The sequence below is a fragment of the Rosa chinensis genome, chromosome 1 (genome assembly GCF_002994745.2).
Source record: "Rosa chinensis cultivar Old Blush chromosome 1, RchiOBHm-V2, whole genome shotgun sequence".
Lineage (NCBI taxonomy): Eukaryota > Viridiplantae > Streptophyta > Magnoliopsida > Rosales > Rosaceae > Rosa > Rosa chinensis.
The window spans coordinates 27,923,801-27,945,893 of record NC_037088.1 but is presented as its reverse complement, the minus strand read 5'-3'; the positions used below and the strand labels follow the sequence as shown (position 1 = coordinate 27,945,893).

Below are 22,093 nucleotides of genomic sequence, written 5' to 3'. Positions count from 1 at the left end.
ATATTTACCGGTCATTCGGACAATAGGTAATTAAGAATCTTACTTTTTACCTTAGTTTTTGATCATTTATTAGGGGACCAAAATTTGACTTTTTGTTTGGCTCATCTTTCGGGAAAACTTTCTTCTGAAATTGTAGATGGTGTTAAATCAAGTTCGTGGAGACAACACGCAAAAATCCTAGTTGATATGAAGAAGTTACTATAAATAGCAGTTTGACCTTCCATTTCTGGAAGTTTCCTTTTGAGTCAACAAACCCAAATCTCAGTTTTTTCTTGACATTATCTGGATTTTAGGCCTGACCCGACCCAGCAACCCGATGAGTTTTGCCGTCTAGCTGGCCCAAACCTCTGCACCGGGGCTGTTCAGTGTGCCTCTTCTTTGTCGTCCATTTTCCGACCACAATTTTTATCAATTCCCACCTAGAAAAGCAAATCAAAGCAATTTTCAACACAATAGACCTGCGAGCTCACCTCAACCAAAATTTTCAACTCTAGCCACATTCAGAAACAAAATGAGTTGGGTTTTGAAGCCTATTCACCATACTTCAAACCCTCCAAATAGTGCAACTCGACTTGATCAGAGAGAGGAGAATCGACGGCCAGAAGAAATCAGAATTTCCGAAGCTTCGCAAGACAACGTGTAGATCAAGCTTGAGGATAAATTATCTCGTATACTTCAGATATCACAGCTTATCTCGTATTCATACACAAGATCTTTCACCATATCTAGAGTTCATGCTTCTCGTTGTACAACCATATATTGTATGAATTGATATGTATACAGAGTTACAGACATAAGTGAATGCACAATATGAGTTTTGTCTTTTTGTAATCAACAATATAAATATTGACAGCCTCTTAACTATTTATATCCAGAATCCTTTGGCTAAAGCATTATATGAAAGATATGTTAATATCACATACACATATATTGTTGTTTGAAACCAAAATGTTCTTTCTCCTTTGCTCTGCAAAGGTTTGGTATCTCTAGCATGGACAACGACTTCTTTAAGGATTTTCAACAACTAATCAAACTCTTTCCCTCGATTCCCTTGTGTTTCTTGGGTGGCGTTAGCACAAAGTGCTTGTCTATGTCCCTTCCTAATGATCTTTGTCAAAGTTCGTATTCCTTAGGTATTGGCGTTTTGTTCTGGAGTTTTATGGCCTCTGTGATCTTTCTTATTGTGATTCAGGTCCCCACTATGCTCTCTCTAGCATTGCACTATGGTGTTATAGTTGGCTTGTTTAATGTTTATCCAATAAAGTACTTCTGGTTGTGAAAGTGGTGGTGGTCTAGGTGGACTGGAGATCTACTTTACTGTAGTCTCCTTCCAGTGTTTCAAAGTTTTCGATGGTCTGGTTTGTGGATTGATTGTCTTTGGTGATTATGATGGTGGTGGTTATACTACTTCGTTGGTGGTTTCTCTACTCTAACTAGTGGACATCCATGGTGGAGTTCTGAGAGGTAATGGATTTCTTTCTTCTCTTGATGGGCTTGCTATTTATGTGTGGTGTGGTTTTAAGATTTTGAAGCTGGTTTGGGTGCTGATCTTGTGTCTCTCACTTTGATTGTTAGGTCTTAAATAGTTTAGAGGTTTTTTTTGAGATAAACGTTTGCTTAGGCCATGTACTTCTTGGTGTGTTGTTTCGGGTCATTATTAATGGGGTAGCATAGTTAAGGTTTTCTCTCGAGAGTGGTGCTAATATGATGTTTAGGGTTTTATCCCCAGTATCACTAGCTTCTATCCTTGTCTTAAGAGATCTCATGCAATCAATATCAATCCTAGCCGTAAGAAGAAATTATGACTTTAGACTCAGGCTATCGACATCAGTCATTGTGTTCGGAGAATATTAAGTAGGCAAACTAACAATTAAAAAGAAATAACAAGAAGTCTCATGGGTCTAAAAGCTCGGAAAATGTTTTTGAGTGAAGTGACAACAGTAATATAAGCTCATTAAGTTCCCTTTTTTTTTTTAGGTGCAAAGTTTTAGATTTCCCAACTTTTTGTATTAGTCTCATTACATAATAATTGAAGTTATCTTAGATGACTCTTATTACCGTGTTAAAAAAAAAGGTGAGGTTATCAATTACTAAAGTGGTTCTTATGAGATCCCACCAAGGTTCGAAAAATCGCTACGCACTAGTCGGGAGGTGGCTAAGAGACTAGCGCCCAGGCATCTAAGCGGGCGCCTAGGCGGTTTTTGTTTTTTATTTATTTATTTATATAGCATATAACAATATAAATATGAGTATATATGCTTAAAAAGATATATAAGTACTTATTATAAGCTATAAATAAAGATATTCTAAAAATATATATTTTATCAACAGATTCCAAGGTAGGTCAAACACATGACTTGATGGTATCCTAATCCATATTCAACACAAACCCAACAGATCACCCAACATTTTCTAAAAAAAAACTATATCACCCAACAAAATAAAATTTTACTTTCTCACTTCATACTTGGACCGAGTCAAACTCCACCCCCAGCTTCCATGAAACTCACCCCCTTCATCACTGCCCTCCTTTTTCAATTCCTTCTTACCTAAACCACCAGCCTCTTTTACTCACCACACCCACAACTACACCACCAGACTCATTCTCGCTCTCAAACGAACAACCAAGACCCATTCATTCTCTTTCTTTCATCTTTGATTTGATTCCGTCAATCTTGACCACCATGGCCATCAACAAGACCCTTCAAGCCGTTCTTGCCGCCACCGGAAGCTTCTTCGCCATAACCGTAATCTTCGTCGCCGTCCACATACTCTTTAAGAAAGACCTTGAAACTCTTCGCCTTCTACATACTCTTCGCCATAACACCAACTTAGAAGTCGACATATTGCATCTGCTCGTCGATATCTATGGCGCCATCATCTAGAAAAAGCCCAATGCCTACCGCCCAAACACGAATCTGAGCTGCCTAGGCCGCCCAAACGCCCGCTCAAATTCTTTCCGCCCAAAGCCACACATTACAGATTAGTCGACTCGGAAGGCGCTGGGCGGCTGATTTTTAGAACACTGGATCCCACTTGTAATAATTTTGTGGCATGTAAAATTATATTATAAATAAAGAAAAATTCAAAATGTTCATACAATAGTTGACAAGAAATAAAAGCATTGGACAATAGGGATTAAAATTTGTGAATATAAGGGCACATGTGGTGAAATTAAAAGTGTAGTGGCATAAATGATTTAAAGTGTAAAGATCAAGGCGGTAAATTGAATTACCCCAAAATTTTATGTCATATGACTATTGGTTGACATTGTAGCCGAAATATCTTGTAACAGTCTAACTAATTTGAGTAGCCATTACACATTGTTACACTTTAAATGGATATTTGCATAAGGGTAAATCAAAATAATGATCTAAATAAGATTAACTTAATTAGTCTTATTAAAAAAAAACGTAATTAGTCATATTATCCACTCTCAAACTTTGTTGAAACCTACAATATCAACCACAATTTGTTATTTTTTAGCAGTTGACAACAATGTTTTATTAATAACAAAGAAAACTAAAAGTAATTTAGCACGGATGAATTCAATACAAGTTAAAACTAGCCTCATTGAGGATTACTAAATAATCATACATAACATATAAATGATTCACTGTTATTAATGTACAAGACCGGCCTAAACATTCATATTCTCAATTCCAAATAGTTCTTGACAAAAATCTCAAATGTGAGCCAAGAACCTAGCTTGATGCGGAATTCAAATTTGGATCTGAGTACAAACCCATATCTCAAATTTTGATAAAAATTCAACTCGAATCTCAGATCCTTATACAAATAGAGAGTAGCAAAAGATGCATATCACAACCATATCCTAACATTCATCTGTTGACAACGTCAAACCAAACTCCAATCAAATAACTTAAAACTCACTAATAATTAAACCCAAAAACCAAGATCATGGCAGATTACCCAGTCTACAATTACCACCAACCATAAGAAATATACTTGAACAAAAGACTTTGTTATGAATTAATATCCACAAAAGATAGGCTTACCAACATGCCCAGTACCATTTGGTCAAGCGGCATAGTCTCCCCTTATAAGTGGGAAGTTGTGAGTTTGACTCACGAAAGACTAGTTGTAGCATTTGAGTTGTTTATCTAATAATAATAATAAAAATTTTACCAACATTGCGACCTCATTCCCAAAAAGATAATGAAATAAAATAACTCAACAACCACCAAACCAAACGAAAAATTCTGTAATATAATATTACAGGCCAACCCATACACAAATCACCAAAGCATGGCACTAGGAGGAGGATACTAACCAAACTTAAGTCCATCAACCACTATCCATCAAATCGTAGCCATCGAAGAACCCATTTCTAATGATCTAATCTAGATTTGGATTTCTATAATCAGGTTTCCCCAAGCTACCAATGTGCTCTGAGGTTGTATTTCCAGCTTTGATGATTCTATTTTTTTTGTTAGTGATTCTACCATCCATACTCCTACACATGCATTGAGACGCTGAGCTTTTTTCTACACTTCGATCTTAGGTTTGCCATAGTTATAGGAGATTTGGTGTATTGTTGACCCTCAGCTAGTTTTGGTTACTATAATACATTTTTTCCTTCAACCATGCATATTATTATAGAACTCTAGTAGTATAGTTCTATTATTGCACCCAGCGATCCGAACCTCTTAGGAGAGCTCTTTTTATATGATTTTAGTGGGATTATCCTATCTTTTTTTTTTTTTTGTAGTTTGTTTGGCACAGTGACTTACACCACAACCTCCGAAATGTAAGTCTTCTCGAGTCACTCGTACTGCTAGTACTCTAGTAGAGATGTTACTCTTAGTAGTATTATTGATAATATCTTGCAGTCTAATAGGAAATATTGGCGCATTTCTCATTTTTATTCCACTCCCTACTGTGGTTACCTGGTATTGCCATTTTGTTTTTAACATCACACCATATCCAAATCCATAACTATATATCCATTGAGCTAGATAGACTTAGAGACGTTCTTGTTTAAACATGTCATCACATCCACATCCATAATCATGTTTAACAATTAACCAATCCTGCATAAAACTAGATAGGTTTCTATTTATTACATCAGTAGTTACCCACCAGCTAACAAGGGTTCTTAAATCAAGTAAAATGATGAAAATAGATTCTATCACATCAAATGATAAAGAGAGATTCCATATTTTCATATCATGAGCCACAAATTTTCTTGTAGACAAATCAACGTTCTCGAACACATTCCCTTCAAACGATTTCATAATCCATCCATTACCAAAGGAAAAGAGCATTGGTTCGCATCCATCATAATAAAAAAATATTAGAGGCATAGACCTCCCTGCTGCAGTTGCAGTGCTCGTCAATGAAACAGACCCATTAACCTATTTTGATAGTGGCTTCCACCCCACAGAAGCGACACTTTTTCTTCAGGTGAACGAACTTCGTCTAGCCAACCTTGAGTGCATGATTATAGATCACACAGACGTCTTTTTCACTTATCTCTTTGCAACGAAGACATTATATCTTGAAGCAGTACCCAAATTATTCATCTTGTGGCCTCAACAGCCTCACTTTCTCAAAATCAACCTTGATCCGAAGCTCAAACAGCACCATAGTCTCCTCTCTCACTCTCTCTCGGGGTCTACGCACCTGCTACCTGGTATTGCATGCTTGTTAACAATATTTTCTTCTAGTTTGAGTTTTTTTTTCCGGTAATATTGCAATATGAACAACAGAAGAAACATGAAGATTTTGGGAATTAACAGTCATAGGAGTCGTAGTGTCTTTGTGTTGTCTTGTGCTACCACCTAGTTCAGCGGTTAGTGACATAGTATTAGCTAGTCTTCAACACATTGACAATGATTATTGGAGTTGTTACTACCATATTACTTGACCTAATTATACCTCAAAATGAGTTTGATCTCCTTAGATTAGATAGTGGTAGGGAGTGGTTTAGAAATTTTAGGGAGTTCGGAGTGGGTAGAAACATTGCTCCTCATTAAGCATATATTTAAGAGTCCTTTCTTTTTTGAAGTGATTATTCCATGCATTTTTATATTGTTGAGATATTTATCATATTATCGCGTTCCACTATTAGTGTGAGCTACACTTATGTTATTCAGATGTACACGCTTAAACTTTTTTTTTTTAACGATTAAAAAAAAAACACTTGAGTTGAAATTTTGCTTTGTATGAAAATTGTAAATACTTGTATAAAGAAATTATGATGAAGAGGATAGTCAACAGAAACTTGGAAAATTAAAATAATTGCATCTCACTTCAAATATACATTTATGAAAAATAATCTTTCACTCATTCATTCCTCTTCTCTTTGGACAAATTTTTGCAAAGGACGGTCAAACTACGTGAGATAGATGACCATCCAATTATAATATGACATGCGGCTATAGGAAAAATTGGTTTAAGACATTGTTTGCTTTGTTTATAGAAACACCATTTCTCTTTCATTGTAAACCAAATGGGCATTCACCAACTAGATTCATTGATTACTCTTCCGAAGAACAATGCATATTCTATTCTTTTTTTTTCTTCATAAAAATTCAAAAATAACAGAGAAAATATATGTTGACAATCTAAGTGGTAATGGAATCATTTAAGAATGAATAAATTCAATAGATGGGTTGTGGCTTGAATGTTTTGACGGAAAAAGTAAATCATCTTATAGTTATTTTAAGAAGTTAGTGTACATACCAGCAGTTACTTGATTGCCACAAGGTTTGGTATCATCACTAGACCCCGCAGGACTTCCCAAATGCCATATATCAGGTCTAGTTCCCACCTTGACGGTGTACCCAATGGGCGACACTTTAGGTGACGAATACATCGAGCTTGCCCAGTAGAGCTCACCTAAGTATATACTAGAACCTGTTATAACCACAAAGAGAGGAACTGCATCTCACATCGAATAAATGGGAAATGCTTTTCCCATACTAAGATATATAAGTCAGACTCAACCACCTTCAAGAGGTAATAACTTCTCCTCCATTACTATTACTCTGTCAAATTATTAGTAGGACCTGACTTCAACATCGGACAGGGCAGACGGTTTATACCTCTAACGTTGTGTGTTCTCCTTGACAGGGTCCCGGAGTTATATTAGTACTCGTCTTGGTATAGCATTCTGTTTGACGATCTCGGAGGAGTCACCAGAAACAGTTAGAAATAAAGAATCTTAATATCTTTTATCATACAAGTAAATTATAATGAAATGGATGGATATAATCTATACCAGTATTTAAGAGAAATATATATATTTATCAAATGAAAATGATTTTTTTTTTTGGGTGCGGCTATTGCCACCCTACTAACTAGTTTGCTCACCCTACATTCTCTTCTCACCCTATATATATTTTGTTAGTTTTAAGTTTACTTTGTTCACCTATTTGCAGTACCCAAAATACCCTTTTTTCAATGCAGGGTTTAACTCGAATTCTTTTTCTGTTTGGCTTCCTTTCTCATCTCTCTCAATTCCAATGTAATACCCTACCAAACGAAACAAAAACCTGTATCTTTCAGTTATATGATCATAAACGAAGAAACATGAAAACAAAAATGCGATTACTTCATGTTCAGACTCTAAATAGGTGTTTTCAGATTCTATTAGCGTTAATATGATATATATTTTTTGAGACATAAAAGTTATTAACACAACATGAGAACCATTGAAATGATGATTGCTAAAAATGAAAGCATTAGGGTTTAACGATTAAAGTTTAAGTGTGTTCTATATGGTCTACTAATAAGAAAAATAAATTGTAAATGTTATTACGATCGTGTCTTTTATTGTAATTTTATATTAGGATATTTAGTCTTTTAATAAAATAGAAATTAACCATGTGGTGTGGTGTGCTGGTCGAACGACCTAGTCTGGAACCCCCAAATCTAGTGTTCAAATCTCAGTTCCATCCCGTGGCTAGCAGATTTGAGGGACTTTTTGGGTTCGTGCGTCTGCGGTGCAATGGATTAGTCTAGCTTTCGCAGCAATGACTGTGCAGGTGCTGGGATACCACTGCATGGGTGTGTGTGTGTTACTAACCTAACTTCCCAATCAAAAAAAAAAAAAACAGAAATTCGTGGGGTGAACAAATTAATTAGTAGGGACCTTATATATATAGAAATAACCTTGAAAGATAAAAATAAAAAATAAAAACTGTAGAATTTAGCCATCAATAACAATTGTGACAATTATAAAATAAATTTTGATAAAACATAAATAATAACTACCCCACAATCCAAATTTTTCTCCCACTTTTTTCTCTTTGCAGTAATTTTTATACCAAATGCTCTGCATGTGAAAGATTGCTAGTTAGAAACTAAAACAAGAGAGTTACTAGGTTCAATTAAGCACGTCCCTTATTATTCCAGAATGCTTGAAATCTATACATTATTCAACCCTTATTATATTAAGGATGTTTACTAAGTCGCCCTAACCACGAATATTGGTGAAACTTTTGTTAAAATAACCAAAAAAGAACACCAGTGAGTGTGCTCTTTTACCATCTCCCTCAATATATTTGGTTTGCTTGTATTTGACTTTAGTTTGAAGGAAAATCAACTTCTACATAAAGATTCTAGTTTCTAAAGTTGTAAATGGGCTGGGGAAGCTCCCTGGTTGGCGTCTACGCTTCTACTTGATGAGCTTTCAAATTATCTATGCAACTCGTTGCTTTTGATAGAGAATTAATGTATAATCTTCGAAACAAAAAAAGAAATGCTTTCTATTTTATATTTTGGGTTTTCCAGCTAGTCCGCCGCGATGGAAACGAGAGAGAGATGGCATCTGCATACTTGCATGGGTTCAGATGTTACTGTTGACAGAGAAAGAATGTTTGCAGGGGGGCCCCCACGTGCGCATCTGCTCTCTTCTCAGACTACCCTGCTCTGCGACAAACTTATCCAATTATGAAGGAAACTCCATATTTGACCAAGAAAAGAAAGTAAAAAAGAAATGGAAGCCCTTTGACTTGCATGGATTTGTACCCACATATATGTAAGAAATAAGGTCGAAGAGGTGGACAGGTTTTGCTAAATTTTAATTACACTCCAGCTTCCACTTTTGCTCACACTAGTCTTGTTTATTTTGGTTCTTATTCAGAAAACCCCAGCTCTACATTACATACCAGAATAATAGTATGATCTCGAGGTTCGCTGAAATGAACCAAATAAGAATGATTGTAACAGTAGCTTGAAGCTTCCCACCCAAACATGAATAGATGCAGCCATATGTGCAGGTACATATAGTCTTGACCGGCCTCATGTAAACAAAAACAAAAACATAATTAATGAAGGGCTTCAAATACTAATATATAGCGGACCATTTCTTCAAGCTGCCGGTTCGTTTGATTATCAAACCAAAACCTACAAAGTTAATTGAGAAAATTATTGCTTACTCCCTATATTTATAGGGTTTCGTCGTTTCAGTCTATGACGTTCGAATTTCACCTAAAAACTCCTCGATCTCTCAATTTCCTCCCAATTAGTCTCTGCCATCAACCTCCGTCCAAATTATCCTTTAAATAGCTGACGTGTCATTCTTTTCACACGAAAATGTCTATTATACCCTCACCTACTATATTATTTTTTTTTTATTTTCTTTTCTATCTCTTTTTTTTTTTCTTTTTTTTTTCTCGTGTTCTTTTTACGTCTTCTTGCTCTCTCTGTCTCCAGACCATCGCTCATCTTCCTTAGCATTCTTTCTGATTCCTCTCTCGGCTAGGGTAGAGATCGCTGTCATAGGATGGAGGCTTATAAGCGAGGCGCTGGGTGCCGGCGATTGTGCTTGGTGGTTCCGATTACGGCCTTGCTCGTAATCTCCTATTCTCATCAATCAGATCGTTCTGATTTGATCTGGTATGTGTTTCGAATATAGTGGTGTGGAGGTGATGGGGCAGCAAGTGGTCGGCCAATTGATTCAAAGGGAAACGAAGAGGCTAGGGGTTTCGATGTATCGGCGCTAATCCGTGATCTGATGGTGGAGGGACGCAAGGTATGATGCTATGCGGCGGCGCTGCAAGGCAGGGTATTAGGCAAAGTGTGGGTGCCACGTCTTTGCCTTAACCCTCCAGACCTACCATGAGTTTCCGGTGGAGCTCATCTTTCAGATTACTGGCCCTCACCATTACCGCCTTAGCCGTCATCTTCTTCTTCTTCTTCTTCTCCCTCACTGTCATCTTCACTTCCCCAACCAGAGACTCATCTGATCTCGACAACTTGGTAAGTCTTTCTTCTTCTTTTTCGAGTTGCATTTCTTGATCTAAATCATTGCTGGTTCCCAAAGTTTGATTCTTTTATGGTTGATTTGGGGATTTAAGGTTTCAATTCGGGTTCTTTTGGATTGGGATCTTCGAGTGCTTTTGCAAAAATACCAGCAACAGTTCGATATGAGTTTTATGATTATCTAACCTTGTTGCTGACCTGGGTTTATGATGGTAAATGGTATTGATGTTCAAATTTGTGTTTGAATTCGGCTTTTGAATTTGTGATTAAATGGTAGCCTCTTACAATTGCTCTGTATCTAGTTTCTGTTGTTGCCGAGAAGCCATGTTTGGAGTTTGTTGACTAATTGCTTGTTTGTTTTGTCAATTTTGAGTTTTAGTTTGTTTGTTGCTTGTTTGGGTTGAATGAAATCTTTAGCCTGGCATTTAATTCAAATGGGTTGAATTCAAATCTTTACCCTGAAGTTGGCGTTGTCGAAGGTCTGGAAATGGAGAGAGAGCTGGGTTTGTTTTTGGAAGAAGAAGATGAAGATAAACAGAGGAGAGAGATGGAAGAAAAATAGAACAAGAAAAAAAAAGACAAAAGAAAATAAATAAATATTTAAAAAATAGTACGTAGTTGAGGGTATAATAGACATTTTTGAGTGAAAAGAATGCCACGTCAACAATTAAACGGTTAATTTGGACGGAGGTTGACGGCAGGGATTAATTGGGAGGAAATTGAGAGTTCGAGGAGTTTTTAGGTGAAATTTGAACGTCAGGGACTGAAACGACGAAACCCTATAAGTATAGGGAGTAAGCAGTATTTAATCCAAGTTAATTTGTGTAAATTCATGGTGTAACAGGATGGTTCTGAGGCAAAGTAATGTACGTAGAGCGATCATGTGTAATTCAAAGAGACTCAAAATGCAGAGAATGTATCGTACTCCAACGGTTAGAGGGCTTAAAATTAAGAATCCAACTAAAGAAAAATAGGCTAGTGTCTTTTGACAAGTTTAGATTTGGTTTTATTAGGGGTTTTGAATTATATATAATTTTCTTTTCTCTCCTCAAAAAAAAAAAAAAAAAAAGAGGCCAGTCTCAATATATATATCTGCCTTCAGCCATTTCTGCAACTTAATTTAGCCATCCCCATCAATTAATTAAGATATCATTAGCTTGAGTTTCAACATGCGAAAACACTTATTTATAGAATTTGACGGAATTTTATGAAACTTAGACATTTAACAATAGATCAGATGATTTTACCTTTCTTATCTTTGCATATTCATTGAGTGCCTAGGGATTAATTCTATTATATTATATATGTGTGTGTGTGAATTATTAATATGCACAATCATAGCTCTTTGAAGTGAGATTATTATATTACACAAGGAAATATTCAAGTAGGCACAACAAGCTAGCTAGATACATACATGAATCATGTGTACGGGCATCCCTTTTCGAAACGCATATACATCGATCGACACAAATTTTGATACTTCTTTTTTTTTTTGAGATTTTTTTTTTTTGAGAATAATTTTGATACTCCATGCAAAGTTGCAAACATATACATACATTTAAGGGTTTGGGATAATATTATGGGCAATGAATTCCCAGACATGCCACATTAGATTAGGTACAAATGATTGCACACAGCGCCGTAATTGCAGGACAATTATTTACATATGTCCATTAGTATGTGGACAAAGACATAGGGATAGAGATGGTGTCGGTTATGCTAGGTAATATCCCTCCAAGTATTTTTCGACACCAAGCGAGTTGTCCCCTTCTCAATAACTCCTATCATTCTCTAGGGTTTTAGCAAAACTCCATCTCCAAGAAGCCAGAAACTAAATCATTTACTTCTCTAGGGTCCCTTGGAGTTTTCTGGAGTTGGTCTTTCCATAGGAGAATAAAGGGTCAGAACTTGCGGCCATTTTGGGATACAGAATCACATTGCAATTCCAGAAAAGTTGATGGGCTGTTTTTGGTTTGTTTAAGAGGAGGGAATTGTGATGGGGATTTAGAATCCTAGGTTCTGGATAGAGATTTGGGTGGCGATCAACGAAAGCATGAAACTACTGTGATTATTTCAGTTGGGGCGTTGGTGGTGTCTAAATGTTTGCAAGGGAATAGTCATGCCATCTCAAGCTGTTACCCTAAATCCCCCTTTCAGGTTGCTGCAGATTATTCTCTCTTATTTTTAAGAATATATAGCATGCACGTGGCATTTTGTACTAGCACACTAATCTACGAAAAAGCACGATTTTTTTTCTTTTCTATATTATACAACGATTCAGCTTTAAAAAAATATAAATGATTATTCTTGTACTTCAGTAGCTAATAAACACAACCATTAATGTTTCAGACAGGGCTTCATATTAATTGGGCCAGCCATGTAAGAAGGTCAGCAGAATATCCAAATTGCGAAGTTATTGGGGAAAACATGCACTGCTTAACAAAATTAAGAAGCATCGGAGTCTCCAGATAAAATTTTAACTTAATGATCTAAATAGCGCGCAGGGTGGCCCTGGGGTGTGCGGGTGGTGCCGATGCACTAGGCCTCCGATTATATACTCTGTTTGAGTGTGTGTGTGTGTCTTAGAACTTGGAAGCTATATATAGCAATTGTCTCCTTGCACAATTAAGAAGCATGTTTCAACACTGAGGAGCCTTTCTATTTTTATTCTCTATTTTTTTTGTCTCTGCAATTTTTTGTTTTTGTTTTTTATATCAAATAAGGGGTGTCAATCCATTAATAGTAAAGAAATAAACATTACAAAATGACTCACCCGAACAATCGAACTATAACAAAAATAAGTCATGAAAGAAAAACCTAAAGCAAGAACCCTATATTGATCTAACATAATGCAACTTTAGAGTGAAAGCTCCAAGTAACCAAAGTAACCTGACATTACCAGGGAAGCCTTTGAATACAATCAAGACTTCCTGAATTTAGAAATCAAACCTAATCACTTTCGAAGCTCCTCCTAACAAAAAGCAAAAGATGAGAGCGACTGCTCTCTCTCTTTTCCCTCTATGGCGGCGAACCCTAACCCTAGGGCTTCGAACATCAAAAATTTTGGCTCCGGTTGAGGTCTCCCCTCCTCATGGTGCATGTTGGTCGACCTCTCTGAGATCGTGGATCACCTCTGTTCAACCCGCTGGTTGTGGCAATTGGAATGCTTTAGCATATCAATCGGAAGTTTGCGGTGAAGCAAACCGTGAAGCTGATTGGCGTTTTCGCTTGGTGGTTAACGACGGAGGGACGTCAAGGCCAAGGCAAGCGTGCCTCAAAGGTTGGAACAATCTGAATCAGTACAGATCTAGGTGCTGTAGGACCGGCGCCATTTTGTTCATACGTTGGACGGAGGCGCAATGGTTGGCCCTTCTAGCGGCTTGGAGATCGGGTGTTCTCCGATGGGGAGGAGACCTGTTCAAGGAGTCACAGTGTTCTCTAGGAAAATCGATGGGCACCTTCTCCCAGTCTGCTCCTCTCCAAGCTTTATCGACGGCGCGTCAGATCGGATGGGTAGCAAGGCTGTTCAGCGCAGAGATGGTCGGCGCTTGGGTGCCCAGCAAAGTGGGTGTCCTTAGCATTTCTGGACAGGCTGGTCTTCGCACTTGGGCCTGGGCTCTTGCCTTATTTGGGCTAGCGGGCTTGTCTCTGGATTCGGGAAGGATTTGGGTCAGAATTTGGGACCTAGGTCGTATCCAAATTCGAATCTTGGATCCGAGACATATGCTCCTTTTATGTTGGTATTGGTTCTGGTTCTTGGGAGTTCTTATGCTAATATTCTAGTTTTTGACACCCTCGGTCACTTTCGAACTCTTGGTGAGCGAATCACCTCTCCTAGACGATTCTATCATCGGTTACGGCTATGGTTACTACTACATTTACACTGCTCTCGTGACATATGCAGTGCAGCGATACCAAATCTTTTTGGTATCAAGTCACGTCCTAGTTACCCTTTACTCTAGATGCGTTTGTGCATCTTGTTATGTTTTATTGTATTTTCATATAGATGCGTTTGTGCATCTTGTCTTGCTTTATTATTTTTCTTTCGCTGCGTTTGCATCGCTCCATGTACTCCTCAGTTTCAATTAATATAACTTGTCATCTTTCCCTTAAAAAAAAAAAAAGACTTCCTGAATTTATATATGCATGCTCCCACAGGCCACAGAGCACAATACTTTAGGGCACTCTTGAGAGTACTAACAACCATTTCCTTGCCTTTGCTCATAATCATACTTTCCTTCCTAGTCTTAGGAGCAGCCTCCATCTTAAGCTTTTTGGGCTTCAAACCCTCCCGTTTCGGATTGTCTCCACTAACTATGTTCTGTGTATTTTTTTTTCTAGTAAGTTTTATGATTTATAAATCAATCAATGAGGAGGCTTTCTATTTTTATTCTCTATTTTTTTTTCTTTTTTGTCTCTACTAACTTTGTTTTATGTATTTTTTTTTTTATTAAATAAACAACTCAAATGTTACAACTAGTGTTTTGTGAGTCGAACTCACAACTTGCAAAGGAAAAACTATGCCACTAGATCAAATGGTACTGGGTTGTTCTATAAATTTTGTTTTGGCAAGTTTTATAATTCATAAATCTCAATATAAAAGAATACAGTTTTTTATTACTTTTTTTTTCTTCACCTAATAGTGTTTTATACTTATTTCATTTGAGGTCACATTATGTAGGCCCTCTAAAATTTTAGGACCCGCCCTAGTACGTTATAAAAATTAGGGTTAATTACATATAAGTGTATTTTTGAATGTTTTTTTAGCTATAAGGCCACAAACTAGTTTTTTTCCTCTCATAAGGCCACTAGATTAAAAAGGGTGTTATATTTTGGATATAAAAAACTAACATATTTACATAAATGCCACTAGAGTAAAAAGTCAACAATCATTGTCTCTCTTCTCTCCGGTGAGGTCTCCGGCTAATTTAAGTTTTAAAATGACACTTGTGTGTAATTTTCTATAAAAATTAAAGGGAAAAATTCACCAACGGTGTCTAGACACTTAGGGGACTTTCAGAATGATACATAAACTTACAAAGTTATCAATGTGATACCAGAACTCATTTTTTTGTATCAACGTCGTACCTACGACCAATTTCCGTCACGGAACCGTTAAATTTTGCAGGTGCGATGCACGTGAGTCACTTAATGAAGACAAAAAGACCGATTTACCCTCAAAAGTTTTTTTTTTTCTTTCTTTCTTCTTCTTCTTCTTTTTCGGTTTCTTTATTCTCTCCTTCTCTCCTTGCCAACACCACCGCAACCAACACCAGACCACACCGGTCGATCAGTTCAACCAACACCACCCCTGCCCCCATCGAGCCCATTTTCTTTATCGATCTCCGGCAAAACCCTCTTTCTTCCTCGTGGTCCTCTTCTTCTTCATCCTCGTCCTCTTTAGCAATGGGCAACCTAACCCCCTGCATCCTCGTTTTCCATACCTCCGTCAGTATCGTCGGTCTCTGCCTTCACTCTCAATTCTCTGGCCTACAATTGCCTCTGATCGAAGTTGGGCTAGAGGCCGAAGTTGTTGGCTAGACCGATGAAGTTGCAGGTGAGGATGGTGTGGAGGTGGTGTTGCATGTCGGGAACGATGGAGAGGATGGCGGGGTGGGATTGGAGCTATGATTTTAGAGTAGAGGGCTGGCGGGGTCTGAGTTTCTGATTAATGGTGAATAAAAGGGGGTCGGAGGAGAGAACGAGAGTGGTGGTGGCTAAGTTGTCGGCGGCGGCGGAGGGGATGAACTCGGAGTGAGCGGCGAAGCCTCAGTGCACAATTTCAATTTGCTGTAGGATTTGAAGTGGAGGGATTTAGACTGATTGAGTGGCGGAATAGATAGAAAATGTCGAAGCAAGGGAGGGGAGGGTCGGCCGGGAACAAGTTCTGGATGTTGCTGGGTTTGCCGGTGGCGATGACGATCAATTGCGCTGACAACACTAGAGCCATGAACCTCTACATCATATCAGTGAAAGGGATCAAGGGGCGCCTCAACAGTCTGTCGTCGGCCTGCGTCGGCGACATGGTGATGGCCATCGTGAAGAAGGGAAAGCAGGATCTGAGGAAGAAGGTGCTGCCGGCCGTGGGGGTCCGTCAGCGCAAGCCCTGGCACCGAAAGGATGAAGTGTTCATGTACTTTGAGGACGAGCAAGATGATTTGAATCTTGATGATTCAAATCAGGGGAAGAAGAAACCAAAAAAGAAGAAGAAAGAAAGAAAAAAGAAGAATAAAGAAAGAAAGAAAAGACAAGAAAAAAAAACTTTTGAGGGTAAATCGATTTTTTGGTTTTTATTAAGTGACTCACGTGCATCGCACGTGCAGAATTTAACAGCTCGTGACGAAAATTGGTCATAGGTACGATGTTGATACGAAAAAATGAGTCCAGGTATCACATTGATAACTTTGTAAGTTCAGTTATCAATCTGAAAGTCCCCTGAGTGTCCAGACACCATTGGTGAATTTTTCCCAAAATTAAATCTCCTCTCTCTATTAATTGGGTCACTACTTCCCAAGTGACGAAATTAGCCTTTTGCCCTTTCACCTTCTCCATAGAAAACTCCTTTATTATTTTATTAATGAAAATACAAGGACATAATATGATTTTCTGGAAAACGAGGATTGCAGTGCACTGATCAATCCTTACTGGGCAGCAGAAACCAAAATAACAAACTAAACACCAGATTTTGGTTACGCAGTGAAAACCTCAAGTATGAGATTAAAAACACTGCGGGGCTCTTACTCTTGAGAACCCAAAATAAAGATCATCATATTGAAAAGGATATGTTCTTTTACAAACTTTGAATAGCACTAGCTCGGCTATAAGATTCACACAAAATCTAATACAAAGTTTGTCTTCCTTCTAGAACTCCTTCACTTGAACGATCTTCAAATCTTGTTCTTCTTTCTTCACAGTCTCCCTACTGATCTCGAGAGAGTATTATGCATATGAAACTATGATCGCAAACACTTATACATGGACCAAGTGTTTTGACTCTTTGTGAAGACACAAACTCAAACAAACATGCAAGACTCTATCACCAATTCTTGCGTTTCTGAATCCCCTTTCTGCCGTGCATATTTTCTGAATATATATCAAGCACCAACGACAAAAACTCTATATCCAAGATTCTGACCTAATTCCTCTTTTATTGAGAAAGAGACTTTCCATATAAGAAATACAATAAATCTTAAAGGAAATCAATTACACAATTTCATAAACAGAAAAATATCTTTAAATAAAGAAAGTTAAATCTCAAAGATATTTTCCCGTTTTGTATGGAATGCCAACACACCAAGTTAATCAAAACTTGTACCTACAATCTCCCCCTTTGGCATTCCTATACAAAACATAAATTAGGACAAACTCTCCCCCTCAACAAGTACAGTAGGAACATCACAACTCTTCATCCATTCATTCCTGAAACATTTCTCACACATTGGTTAAAATGCATAAGATAGAATAAAGTAATCACAGTTATGAATCTACTTTCTCCCCCTTTTTGAATAGGAATGACAAAGGTAACTTATGTAGCGGAAGCAATGTAGAAGGAGGATCACAAATAGATGGTGCATAGTAAACAGTAGCCCAAGTCGAATTAATCAGAGGAAGATAGTCCAAGTATTAATACTCCCCCTAAGTGTGATCATGTTATGAAAGATGGAAGAATGAAATGCAAACACACAATGAGTGGGTTTGTATCCAAATGCTAAGAACAGATTGAATTCGCATAGCTTTTCCAACAAGAGCAATACCACTTAACCATAAACAAGAGTGCAACAAAATAAGTTCACACGAGTGAATTTATTCCGACAATCACAAGGTAAGATAGAGGGTGATCAAGTATTCTATACCTCTTGTTGAAGAGTGAACATATCTCAAGATGGGGTGTGTAATATTTGTGGAAACCTGAAAAACAAAGCTCACATACGAAACACATCTAAGCACATAAACTTTATTCCCCCTTATAACACCGTGTTGGCAATATTTTTGATTTTTGATTTATTTTTTTATTATTATTATTATTTTTTGCCTTTCACACAAAGTAACATTTTGGCTTAAGAAGACTACGACCCATGTAACGAGTATTATGCTAGCAGCTCCCAAGTCAGATGACTTTAGGGTACTAGATGTAACAAGGACATCCCAAAGAGCACATCTACTCGAGTCAATAGTGTCACAATCCACTGGGGTGACTAAACCATTCCTGTTTCTTCCCAATCCTCATATCGTTTGTCACGACCGAGGCCTATTTACTTTGGGAATAGCCTGGCCATGCTCCATAAACCAATAATTTTTTTTTTTTTTATCAAGGAGCAACCAACATGAGTAATTTCGTACATGAGCAATGAGAACAAGTCAACCATCAATTAAGACTTACCACCACTTAGAGTATGTGTGCATGTGAGATTTCAAGATTGTAAAGAATATGTTGGTCAAGCTCACAATTACAGAGTGACGTAAGTACAAGTTCAAAACGTGCTAGGCACCTTATTGCACACATATTTAAAGAAAAGAGTATGGCCCTTATCAATCTAAGTTCAAAATAATCTGTCAGACACTCGGGGATACAAACCACTATTTTTCAATCCTAAATTTCCAGAAACTGAACCTAACAATGCAAAAACGTAAAGAAAATGCACCTATACTATCATGAAGACATACACCATGAATGCATGCAAAATGGATCAAATGAAGTGAGAGTATCAATACTTAGAGCATCCACCAACGGTGAAGTGATTCAAATTGATTTATGTCTAAAGGCCTAGTAAACGAATTAGCCAATTTGTGATCAGTAGGAACAAAAGCACGCTCAAGCATATTATCAAGATTATCCATATGAGTAGAAAAACGATTATTTGAACCTTTTTAAATCCAGATTTGCTTCTGCTTCGTTTTTGTTTCCAGATCCACGGGAATTGAAGCCAGCTTTGCAATCCTGACGATCAGATTCAGACCCTCTTTCAACTCAGCTTGCAGCGAGGCATGTGAGTTAATATCCATCGTTTTCCTTTGATTTTGAGTAACCCTGCGAAGCATATTGCACCTAGGACGTATGTGTCCTAATTTTCCACAATAATGACAAGTAGGAACAAAGTTTTTGGAGTTGTGAATATACCTGGGCTGACAATGTTTGTCAGGACTTACCTGGCAACTTTTTTATAGGTTTGAAGGTCCAATTTACGTTATGGTCTTTTGGGCAATTTGGGACCAGAATCAATGTCTTCTGAAGCATGTGATTGACCCAGCGAATTTTCACCTTCTACACCTTTTACAAAGGTCAAAGGCTTGCACGACTCACCTTCAAACCCTAACCCTTCTTTGTTGCCGTGAGTTTTACCAAATCCTATCATCTTGGAGACCTTTTCAGACCCTATGGAGAACTTGTTGAAGCTTTCCTTGACTTTAAGTAACTCATCCTGCAATTTCTCATTTTCAAGGGTTAGTGAAACATTTAAAGTGGATTGAGCCTTGACTTCAACCTGCAAAACTTTAATTTTATTAATGAGATCACCATGTTCCTTGTCCCCAACTTCAGACTTAACCTCATCCTGCAAAACTTTTATCTTATCAACAAGGTTAGTACGCTCAACATTCCATTCTTTTAGAGAAGTTTCAAATTGTAGCTCAATTTTCTCTTTTTCTTTTCTTAAAGAATCAACTTCTTTTTCAAGTGTATAATTTTTTCGAAGAACAATTTTTGAAGCATGATATAATTGCTTACACTTGACATTTGTTTCTTCATCAAGGGTATCATCTTCTAAGTCAGAATCATCAGAAACATCAATATTAAGAGAGGAAGTAAGAGCAAGATTTACCTCTTCACCATCTGACTGAGAGCCTTCATCACTATCACTCCAAGTAGATTTTAGAACCTTGTTTCCACGCAAATTATACCTTTTATTGCCACAATCGGCAGCCAGGTGACCAATTCCACCACACTCGAAGCATTTAGGTTTGTTAGGCAAAATTTTCGAAGAGTTTCCAAAGGATTTTTTATTTTTCAGAAAATTTTTGAACTCTTTTGTCAACAACGATAAATCCACATAATCATCAACAACATCTTTCTTTGTAACAGAAGAGAAAGCAATATTTTTTACCTTTTTCTCAGGCTTGATCCTCATCTCAAAGGTTTTGAGATTACCTATAAGTTCGTCAAGAGAATAGGTGTCCAGGTCATGAGTCTCCTCTATTGCAATTTGCTTGGCATGAAATTTTGAAGGAAGAGCTCTGAGAAATTTCTTGACTATTCGATGCTCCTCAAATGGATCATCAAGGCTACAACATTGGTTTGTCACATTGAGAAGTCGAGCATGAAAATCATCAATTGATTCATCTTCCCCCATGGTCATGTTCTCAAATTCCAATACAAGTCTTTGAAGCTTTTGACCTCTAACCTTCTTGTTTCCCTCATAAGTAACCTGAAGTAGATCCCAAGCTTGTTTGGCTGTGTCACAGTGGCTAATTCTCATCCTCTCTTTCTTGGACAAAGCTGTGAATAGTGAATTCCTTGCCTTAAAGTCACAAGTTCTATCACGAACTTCTTCTTCTGTCCATTCCTTCCTAGGTTTGAGAACCCTTGCAGAGGACCCTTCTACTTTTTTTGATTCTTTGGCCTTGGTTGGGTGTTCCCATCCATTCTCAACTATATTCCACATGTTTTCATCTTGAGAGTAGAGAAAAGCCCTCATCATAATCTTCCATTGTGAATAGTCTTCACCATCAAACAAAGGCTGGCAATTTATAGAGCTAGAGGCTCTGTTATATTCACGTTCCATCCTTGACCACGGATCAACTAAAAAAGCTTTAGAACCCACTCTGATGCCAAGTGAAAATACAAGGACAGAATATGATTTTGTGGAAAACGAGGATTGCAGTGCACTGATCAATCCTTACTGGGCAGCAGAAACCAAAATAACAAACTAAACACCAGATTTTGGTTACACAGTGAAAACCTCAAGTATGAGATTAAAAACACTGCGGGGCTCTTACTCTTGAGAACCCAAAATAAAGATCATCATATTGAAAAAGATATGTTCTTTTACAAACTTTGAATAGCACTAGCTCGGCTATAAGATTCAGACAAAATCTAATACAAAGTTTGTCTTTCTTCTAGAACTCCTTCACTTGAACGATCTTCAAATCTTGTTCTTCTTTCTTCACAGTCTCCCTACTGATCTCGAGAGAGTATTATGCATATGAAACTATGATCACAAACACTTATACATGGACCAAGTGTTTCGACTCTTTGTGAAGACACAAACTCAAACAAACATGCAAGACTCTATCACCAATTCTTGCGTTTTTGAATCCACTTTCTGCCGTGCATATTTTCTGAATATATATCAAGCACCAACGGCAAAAACTCTATATCCAAGATTCTGACCTAATTCCTCTTTTATTGAGAAAGAGACTTTCCATATAAGAAATACAATAAATCTTAAAGGAAATCAATTACACAATTTCATAAACAGAAAAATATCTTTAAATAAAGAAAGTTAAACCTCAAAGATATTTTCCCGTTTTGTATGGAATGCCAACACACCAAGTTAATCAAAACTTGTACCTACAATTAACCTTCCAATCCTTCAAGCCAAAGTAACAGGAATCCTTGAGAGAGATACTAACCCTCGGTCCTGCTAGTTTGGGTTCTCAATATGTTAAATCAAAAGCTAAAGAGTTGCGCGCATCTTTTAAAAGAAAAAAAAAAAAAAAAGTCGTGCACGCACTGACGCATCAGAAGCCCTTCTTTCTCTTCGGCAGAACCTCTCTTCAACTCTTCATCTTCTAGTTTTTCGCTTCTTCCTCTCAATTTGGGAGTCTCATTAATCATGGAGCAAATCGAGCAATATACCCGTTA

At 37.4% G+C, this 22,093-nt stretch overlaps 1 protein-coding gene across 1 annotated transcript; it reads left to right on the top strand.

Annotated features, from left to right (window-relative positions):
* The first annotated feature begins 16,079 nt into the window (after positions 1-16,079).
* Positions 16,080-17,809, top strand: LOC112164256 (60S ribosomal protein L23-like). The gene is made up of 2 exons (XM_024300480.1): positions 16,080-16,366; positions 17,743-17,809. The coding sequence occupies exons 1-2, from the start codon at positions 16,080-16,082 to the stop codon at positions 17,807-17,809; spliced, it is 354 nt and encodes a 117-aa protein (XP_024156248.1).
* The last annotated feature ends 4,284 nt before the right edge of the window (positions 17,810-22,093 follow it).

Bases quoted from the DNA above. Each gene is read 5' to 3' on its own strand.
- LOC112164256 (XM_024300480.1), top strand. From the start codon at position 16,080: ATGTCGAAGCAAGGGAGGGGAGGGTCGGCCGGGAACAAGTTCTGGATG. The intron at 16,367-17,742 runs GTACTTTGAGGA...CTTTTTGAATAG, and splicing joins CGAAAGGATGAAGTGTTCAT to GAATGACAAAGGTAACTTAT.